Genomic DNA, 10,000 nt, shown 5'->3' on the forward strand with positions numbered 1-10,000 from the left:
CGATGGGGCTGGATGTACATATTTTAGATTACTATTTTACCATAATCAAAATGTAACTTGAGTTAATGTATTTTGTTTTCTTTTCTCAGTTAACTCTGTTTTTATTTTATGCATTAGGAAATAATATCCCCTTTTTTGTGCTCTTGCTATAGTACTGAGACAAAGTGTATATTTTCGTTTTTTGTCAAGCAGAGGTGACAGTCCCTTTTTTTAGAAGGTAAACATTCCTGCCATGTTTTATTTCAACTGTTTCTGCAGTTAAACACAAAACGAGTCCATCAGTTAGCATATCCACCACCTGTCAAAGCATTGAAGATCAGCTGCTTTGGCAAAACTGTGTGTATAAAATTTGTTGCAACAGGTGGTCTGCGCATTGCTATCATCCTAAAAGTTATTTTTTTGTTATTTTATAGAAACGATGTAACATTTTGATCCCATGGGATCTGGGAACCATGATGAGTATGGTTTCATCACAAGAACGTACAGAGGACTCCAGAAGAGTTCTGTTTACTTGGTTTAATATTGTTCTTTGGATGTGCACTTCATCTTTAATGTAACTAAACTACGTAGCAGGGTTTATTTTACTTTCACAAGTGGGTATTGACACCTCTGTTATTGAGCCAATGTGTGTGTGTATAAGTGTGTGTGGTTTTAAGCATGGGGCCTGAGTGTGAGTGAGCTTCATCACCCTCATTATTCACATGTTGAGATGGAATCCACCCTCCGGAACACACCATTGGAATATTCCGGAACTGCTAGCACTCAACCCTCGGCTGCTAACTGCTAACGGACAGAGCACAGCTTATTAGCATTGTGAAGTGGACTGGTCCTTGTGCTGTGTTCGCTTCAATACGTTATGGTACATTGTGTTGGTAGGTACTGACTTTGTATGACTTGCAGTAGGTACACCCCCAGTTAAACAGACTAAGCATACGAAAACGAAGAAGAAGAAGACGAAAAACTGTTATATGATATTCTAGTATTGTTATTCTGTTCTCTGGTCTTGAATTGAATTGAGAAATGTTTTGTATAAAGTGTGTTTTTTTGTCCAATGAAATTTGACTGTGAGAGTGTTTTAACCTTTAACCTTGTGTTATGGCTGTATTATTTTGCGATATCAGATTAGGTAGTGCTGTTCCGTGGCTAAACAACTAGTCTGTATCTGGGTACATTTCTTGGCAACGTCGTTGCTAACTATGTTAGCAATTTACTTGGTCGCAATGCAATTTTCCATTGCCAACCAACTAAATTACTAAGTGTCTAGCACCAATGCTTTCAAGAAACAGGAGCCAGACTAGCTGCTGCACATATACACACCCACCATTTCCTAGAAGTGAAATTGAAAATGAACAATATGGTAGAGAGAGAGGGAGGCCGACAGACAAAGACTAACAGACAGACAAACACAGAGAAGAGGGAAAGAGGTACTGAGGCACTTTGCTCCACAGGAGATGTATGTAAGCCAGATAAAAACTTTTGCCAGGACTCAAAGCATGCCGGATATAGTGCCCTTTTCAAAAGATGAAGGACAAATACACAAACAGAGAGAGAGAGAAAGAGGAGAAAGAGGGATGAAGAGAGACATAGAGAGAGAGAGAGAGCAAAAAGATGAAAGACAAACACAGATAGAGAAAGAGGGGTGAATACACACAGGGGACAGTAAGAAAGGAGAGGTGAAGACTGAGAGAGGAAGAAAGAGGCATTGGGACAATGTGCCTGTTTGTGGCACCAAGACAAATTGCTAGTTTGTATGCACGAACTTGGCAGTAAACAGACCTGGGGTTCAAACATGCATCGCAGCATTAGGCCTCCCTGTCTTCTTGTCTTGGTCGCCAAGGACGATGATTGGTTGTCAAGGCTTATGCTAAACACCTGACTCCCGTTCACCCCCCAGCTCCAATCACCTGGCTCCCCTGCTCCTCTCTCTCTCCTCTCTCCCTCGAACACACACACACACACACACACACACACACACACACACACACACACACACACACACACACACACACACACACACACACACACACACACACACACACACACACACACACACATCCCTCAACCCACCTCTGCCCCTCTTTTCCCTCTGGAACTCCTCTCTCTCGACCTCTCTCTCCACACACAAACACAAACAGACACAGTCACACCATCCACCCCCTTCTCCTTCTCCTTCTCTCTCTCTCTCTCTCTCTCTCTCTCTCTCTCTCTCTCTCTCTCTCACACACACACACACACACACACACACCCCTCCCAGGGTCACACCATCCCATGTCGTCAGCATTGCCATGGTAATCACATCAGGCTGCTTTTAATGGCCTGCCAACCAACCGAAAGCATTTGATTGGGCCAAACACACACACACACACACACACACACACACACACACACACACACACACACACACACACACACACACACACACACACACACACACACACACACACACACACACAACAACAACAATGACGAAGAGCATTCGATTGTGCCAAATCAATATGCGGTACCACTCACTCATACACCATCAAAAGAGTGAGAGAGAGAGTGTGTGTGTGTGTGAGTGTGTGTGTGCGCTTAGTGAATCTTTGCTTACATATCTTCTCTTATGGGTTGTTGGCCTGTAAATAGGAATGGAGTCATGGACATTATTAAAAGAATCTGTCTATATGTACATGTGTTTGTGCATTTTTTTTCTCCACAGTGTGACGCGTTTGCCAATTGATTCCAATCTGTTTTGTGTGTAAATTAAACACATCAATACCTACAAAATCAATGGTTGGAATATGAGAATCACTCCACACACAATTATTCTCCGTCGAGTTTACATGAAGCGCTTTCATTTAATTCTGAATAAACATCTGGGGATCAGAAAGATTGGCCAGAGGACACACGTGCTGGGTCTGCAGGCGCTGGGTCTCTGACAGCTTTTGCTGGGCTGGGGACAAAGTCATCTGAAAGGGCCCACCCAATACAATTAAATGAGGATCGAATTCTGGGCCCTTTAATGGTTTATGTGCACCAGGAGATAGATACAGTACGTTTTATAACTCTATAAGGAGCATTTTACCCCCCAATACAGTTATCATTTATCAAAAGTCTGATCTGTTGGTAGTACATGTATGTAGGTCCCATAAGTTGTTTGACCTTACAAGCCGTCATTTCATTCTGACTGGTTACATGGAAGATGGATGCTTTTTTTTTGTGTATGTTGTAAACAAATGCATAAAATCCACTAATTTCTTTATAAATGTATTATATTAACTTTTTTATGGACACTGCTGGATCATTGTTATGAAGAAAAAAATATCAGTTAGATCACTTTAAACCTTTACACCATTTTGGGGAGTCGTGGGTTAGGGTGTCAGACTTGGAACCCAAAGGTTGCCGGTTCGACTCCCTTGCTCTCCCCCCATCCTCCTCCATGACTGAGGTACCCTGAGTATGGTACTGTCCTGCCGCACTGCTCCCTTTCAGGCGGCATTGGGGCCTGCCCCCTTGCACAGGTGAGGCATAAATGCAATTTTGTTGTGTGCAGTGTGTAGCATTCACTTGCGTGCTGTGGAGTGCTGTAGGCCTAACACAATGACATTGGGAGTTGGAGTTTCCCTTTCGCGCTTTCGCTTTTCACTTCAAAATGTATGTATCCCATACTGTGGGATACTGCATTCGACCTGTTTATTTTTCTAGCCGTTCCTTTAAGCTTGCCAGAGCGGTCAAAAACACGGAATGGTGCGCCATAGGCTGGACCGAGGTCTAAGCAGCAGGACTCGCACCTCAAACAAGCACTCAAGAATGGCAAATACCAATAATGACAATGTAATAGATATGGTAATGTTCATATATCTAGTTTTGCTTACAGGTTTATGTACTATATCCTCAAAAATAAGCAAACAAACCCCGACCGACAGCGCTCCCTGACTCCCGCTCTATCCCACAGCATACATTGACCAGTTAGAGCAATAGCATGACGTCAGTGCAATTTTGTATAGGATTATATAAATTGGCCTAAAACATCAATGTAAGATTACATGTTGTTCACGGAGGATTACTAGTATTACATATTACGAGTAACATGTCATTTGAATCATTTATTTCCCCAAATGGTATTTTAGTTTGACAATTTTATGGAGAAGTTTGGATAATAGGAAATTAATGTAATTGAGGTACTCCCTACTGCATCAGATTCAGCATACAAAAAGACAGGATATTCATGATACAGTACGGTAATAATTGTAACTGGGGGTGTTTTGGGGATATTCAATAATACAGTTCTAATGGGTCATTACTTCTAAGCAATGTCATCAGCTGTTGCAGGCAGCATCCGTTGGATCCTCCTCTCCTCTCCTCTCACTAGAGAGGCCGCTGCGCTGCACTAAGCCTGATCTGCTTGTATCCTGTCCTGTCCTGTGTGGTCTTAGAGAAATGAGATTCAGCCTGCCCTGCAGTAAGTCTATTCCTGTCACTGCATAGTCTGCACTAGCAGGGGCGGATTGGGATTCCATTACAAAAGCTTTGGGTGTTTAGCGAAGATGTTATGGAGTCTGTGTTGTTGGTGTTTCAGGGGGTTTCTCCTCAGAGAAAAAGTGAAAATATGGTAGTTAAAAGTGCAAACTACAATTATTACAATTAAAATGCTTTAATACAATATGAGAAATAAATACACAGTAGACCCGTGGTCTCCAAATGGCGGCCCGAGGGCCAGATCCGGCCCGGACATGGCAAACATTTGGCCCGCCATGATGTTGGAACAAATGAAAACATACTGTATACAGTACAGTACTGTATGTTTGCTATCTGTGGCCATACGGTTTGGCCCTCAGCCTCATTTGCGCTTCATAACTTGGTCCTTGCCTTGCGGGAAAACAATTGGAGACCACTGCAGTAGACCAATAGTGAAGTGTTTTTATCTTGTAGCATGGGTGCTTGGGCTGCAGGGCCCCTGGGCCTGGGCCCGGTAGCCTATAGGGCCGTGCAGTAATCCATCATTGGGCACTAGGCCAGGACATGTCAGTAGCTGCAGGGCCTCCAAACACAACACTCACAACGCTGAGGATGGAATGCACAAGGAGGGAGCTATAACCTCACCTGCGGTGCGTTTCTTTTTTTTTGTGATTAACATTTTTTATTGTTTTTCAAGATTTACACAGAAACATGCCTTGTCCGCACACCCCCCATCCCAACCCCCAACATGCCACCACATATATAAAGTATTAGTTGTACAACATAGGTCATTTGCACAGTGTGCATCACACACACAAGATAAACAAAATACAAAAAAAAAAACATTCTGCGTCACACCACATATCAGTTAGATTCAGTTATAAATGACACATACATTCCCCATTTTTTCCCATACAAGTCCTTCTTTCCCATCTTCCTGTAAGACATTTTTTCAAATGCCGCAACCCTGGCCAGTTCAGCAGTCCAGTCTTGAAATGAGGGAACCCCCTCTGCTTTCCATCCTCTCAAAACTATCTGTTTGCCTATCATTATACTAGTTAGGATCCAGCTTTTCACATTTGTATTCCCCTCGGTCAGAACTGTTCCATCTCCCAGTACAAATAGTCTGGGACAAAAGTCAATGTGTGTCTCTGAGATCTCACTAATGTGAGTGTGAATCCTTTTCCAGAATTGTTGAACTTTGTCACAATACCACAGTATGAGATGACCATCTTCTGTTTTACATCGCCAGCATTTAGGAGAATCAAGTATGCCAAGCTTAAACATTCTAGAGGGTGTCCAGCAGAAGCGATGGATAATTTTAAACTGAATAAGTCGTACTCTGGCATCCCTTGATACAGCGCTTATATTTTTACAAATCATATCCCACTCATCCTCCTCCAGTGTGAGGCTTAGATCCCTTTCCCATGTCAACTTGAGGGCTTGAAGTGCCCCATCTCCCACTGACCTTATCATCTGTGAGTAGTACGTAGAGGCCTTGCCTCCTAAAGTGTAACATATCAGGACCTCTTCTAGGAACCCAGCAGGTTTGGGGGCAGATGTATCAGATCGAAAAGTCCCCATTAACAAGTGACGTAGTTGTAAATGTCTGTAGAACTGTGATTTGGAGATACCAAACTGCTGCACTAGGTCCTGGAAGGACTTCAAGATATTGTTAAGATACAGGTCGTTAAGGGTCTGCGGTGCGTTTCTTGAAAGCATAGTTGTTAGCCAGTTACCAACTTGGGCAGCTGCCAATAGGAAATCGCACTGCAAACAACAACGTAGCAAATGTAAGTAGCATCTATGATTTTGAATAAGGCTCCCCTGGTCTTGTCATACATAAGCACAAGTCAAAAAATGTCCTTCAATTGTAGCCTCTTTGCAAATATGGGCCCGTTCACTCTTTGAGGGAAAGACTCAAATTTGTTGTGACATTGCCGAAAGCCAAGTATTTGATTAAGACATTACACGTTGTTGACAAAGGGGTTATAACAAAGGCTCTGTGCAAAGAGGTTAAAAATGAAGTTAACACAGAGTTTTGTATAAAGTAGACTTGAGTGAGATAACCTACAATACAGGTGACAGGCAGCAGAACTGTAGGTGTGACCCCTGGGAAGTGTGAGTTTGTTTGTGTGCTCACTGTATGTCCTCCATCTCCATCACCGGCTACTTACACACCTTTTGCTGTGCTGTAATCCCTGGCGGCCCTTCTCCCTCGTTCCTCATCTCCCCCTCCCCTGCTCAGCCTCCCATGCCGCTACTCTTCACTTCAGCCTTGCGTCATTGTTTTGAATGGAGCTTCCTCCTCCATTGCCAGGCAGCCGTTTGGAGGGAAAGTGACACCGGAGAGGGGGCTGCGTACAGCGAGCGGAGGCGTGTGAGGCCGCAGCCAATCAGCGGGCACGTTTGGCCGGGCGAGCGCACATGTTTACAGGCGGCATTCTGCCGGTAGAGGCAGAGGATAGGGGGAGGAAGCCACGGAGTGGATTTTGTTGAGCGATAGAGCGGGAGTCAGGGAGCGCTGTCGGTCGGGGTTTGTTTGCTTATTTTTAAGGATATAGTTGGCCCTACATAAACCTGTAAGCAAAACTAGATATATGAACATTACCACATCTATTACATTGTCATTATTGGTATTTGCCATTCTTGAGTGCTTGTTTGAGGTGCGAGTCCTGGTGCTTAGACCTCGGTCCAGCATATAGCGCACCATTCCGTGTTTTTGACCGCTCTGGCAAGCTTAAAGGAACGGCTAGAAAAATAAACAGGTCGAATGCAGAAAAGATCCGTTGCCGGTCGGATGGGGGGAACGAGACAAGGAGAAACTGGTCGCTTGCATGCATCCGGTGGAGTATAGATTGTTTATCAGTTAATTTCGCAAAACAATTTCTCGATTTCGCTTGCGCTTTGAAGGTTGTAATGCGGACAAGGAAGCCGCCGCGCTCGAATATGTTACGACTGTCTAGTGTTCCGTTTTTGCTTTCAGGCTGCTTAGTTGGTCCGTTGTGGTTCTGCTATTTTTACGTTACCGATTGTTTGTGTTAATTCGAGCCATTGAGTCGGTGCGAAATAAGCGGTTTAACATTTAAAACAGTGAAGGAAGGGGGTCGGTTGCTGTGTCTATATCGCTATGCATACGAGGCGCCTGGTGAAGCGCTCCATCATTGGCAGCCGTGTCTATGCGCCCTGTCCAGCGGGGGACGCGGCGCCTCTGACGGGGGTGGTCCAGGCGGTGAAGCAGGAGAACAGAGAAGCGGTCGGTGGAGGTGGTGGCGGCGGCGGGGGAGCCCGGCGTAACGTTTACACGGTCCTCATGCAGGACGGGAGCCTCAAGGAGTACACCGAGGACGAGCTGGCGATGGGCACGAGTCAGATGGCTGCGAAAGGACCGCTCAAGTCGAGTTTGAAGGTGTGTAGTGTGTGCATGCGTGAATGTGTGCCACATTCTGTTTTTGTTATGTTGAGCTCTTGTGATGAAGAATTCTCTCTCTCTCTCTCTCTCTCTCTCTGTGTGTGTGTGTGTGTGTGTGTGTGTGTGTGTGTGTGTGTGTGTGTGTGTGTGTGTGTGGCCGACTCTGTTTTGTTATGAGCTCCTCTGGCGCGTTGTGACTAGTCGGCGTGTTGGTGCACAGTCACATTCGGTGCTGCTGTGCTATTGCAAGATGCATGCACGAACAAAAAAAAACGAAGCGAACAAAAACAATTCTGCACTGTTACGTAAGTTGCAGCAGCATTTGGTCGCTGGCAGCAGTTGTTGTTGCAATGCACTGACCGGCTAAATGCCCTCTTCAGTAAATAAGACAAAGAATGGGGGTGGCTGGCTGTCACGACTGTACGTATGACGGCGAGCCTGTGTGTGTGTGTGTGTGTGTGTGTGTGTGTGTGTGTGTGTGTGTGTGTGTGTGTGTGTGTGTGTGTGTGTGTGTGTGTGTGTGTGTGTGTGTGTGTGTGTGTGTCCTGGCGGGTGGGTAGCCGTGCAAAACAAACCTGCGCCGCAGTCCACAGCTGAACACAGACGGAGGCGCGAGCTGTCACAGAGCGAGGTGCATCCGTGTTTTGCACCACGGCATCAATCTCTCACCGGTTTTTGTAAACAAGATCGACCTACTGTTTTTGCAGGCGCCTGCTTGGGAGTAGACTCGCTCATGTCTTGCTATCAGTGCTGGAAATGTTATTGCACCGCAATGTGGGTAGACCAATGTGTCATGCCATGACATGTTTATATTTTTTATTGAACCATTGAGTGCATCTCTGTTTTCCGATGCTGTGACATGTCGTAATGGGATATGCGACACAATAAGGGAGCACCACACCGCAGCTTTGTGTGTGAAATTGGCCTAGAAAAGGAGAATGTCTGTTTGTCTTCTCCTTCTGCGTTTTTTTACAGTTACGGGTTGTAGTCCTTGATGAAACAAAGGTGGTCAGACACCCCCACACACATACACACACGCGCGCGCGCACACACACATACACGCGCACCACCAGGGAGAGAGCAGGGTGGGTCATAACGGTGATGTTTTTCTTCTACGCATTAGTGAGATAGCTGCAACACACAAACAGCACCAGTCTCTCCTTCCTAATTACAATCACCAGACCGTGCTCGGCGGTAAACTAGCAATGACATCATAGCATTGCAGTTCTTTAGGGATTTTTTTTTGTTCGTGTGTTTACTGCCAGCGACATCGGCAGATACCAAACAGTATTTCAAAGGAATAAAAAAACAACAACGGCGTCTTTAATTAGCGTGTGTTGTTGTTTTGTAGCATATTTTCTCCTGGAGAGTTCAGTGTGGTGTTGAGGCAGATGTAACGGTTTCGGCGTCTCGGTATCCCAGCTATGACAAGTCACATTCCAGAGTCGTGCATTTATATGACCAGAATTCACGAGCCAACACACAAGGGCTCGCTGTCTGCGCGGGAGGGAGGAGAAACAAACATGCCCTTTCTGGGGCGCACGTGACTCCCTGCATCCATCGCGCGCAAAGTCTCCAAAGCTCCCAAAAAGAGAGCCAGGGAGAGCGAGAGAGAAGAACATAATAAAAAAAGTTGACATACAAGAAGAGCGGAGTGAGATGGAGGGCTCGATAAAAGGATGTGAAATTGAAGAGGGGGCGAATCCCTCCCGGCTACAGCTGCCGGGTTGCCGTGTTGGTGGTGGTGGTTGGCTGGGATGGGGGCACGCTCTGAGACTCTGGAAGCCCTGGCGAAGTGCCCGGGATAGCGAGTGAACGAGCGAGGGGCGCTTGCTTGGCATCCGGGAGGGACGACTGCCACTTGTTGACTTGTTTTGTGCGTGGGGGGTGGTGGTGCTGCGTCGGGTGCCAATGCGTGTGCGTCACACAAAGACAAAGGGGGAAGCGCGCGCTCACCGGTTTATGTTTTTGTTTTGGTGCGCGGTCTCACCGGCGCTTCGACAGCTCGTTTCAAATCAGCCTCCTAATTAAAAACGCTCCGAGGCTCGCGCCTGGCTGCAGGACGCCGCGGGACGTTCTCTTCTTTTGTCCCTGCGAGGCTGGGCGCGCGACGCAGAGACAGTGATGAGGGGTTGGGTTCACACGAGCAGA

General features: G+C 45.9%; 1 protein-coding gene across 2 annotated transcripts in view; it reads left to right on the forward strand.

Moving 5' to 3' along the window:
• Positions 1-6,943: 6,943 nt before the first annotated feature.
• znf704 (zinc finger protein 704) overlaps positions 6,944-10,000 on the forward strand; it is a 73,053-nt gene continuing 69,996 nt past the window's right edge. For both annotated transcript variants that reach the window (XM_063184760.1, XM_063184761.1), the window contains exon 1: positions 6,944-7,846. In XM_063184760.1, the coding sequence (XP_063040830.1) occupies positions 7,568-7,846 (279 nt within the window). In that variant the 5' untranslated portion in view covers positions 6,944-7,567. The remainder of the gene's footprint in view (positions 7,847-10,000) is intronic.

The sequence above is a fragment of the Engraulis encrasicolus genome, chromosome 20 (assembly GCF_034702125.1).
Source record: "Engraulis encrasicolus isolate BLACKSEA-1 chromosome 20, IST_EnEncr_1.0, whole genome shotgun sequence".
NCBI lineage: Eukaryota > Metazoa > Chordata > Actinopteri > Clupeiformes > Engraulidae > Engraulis > Engraulis encrasicolus.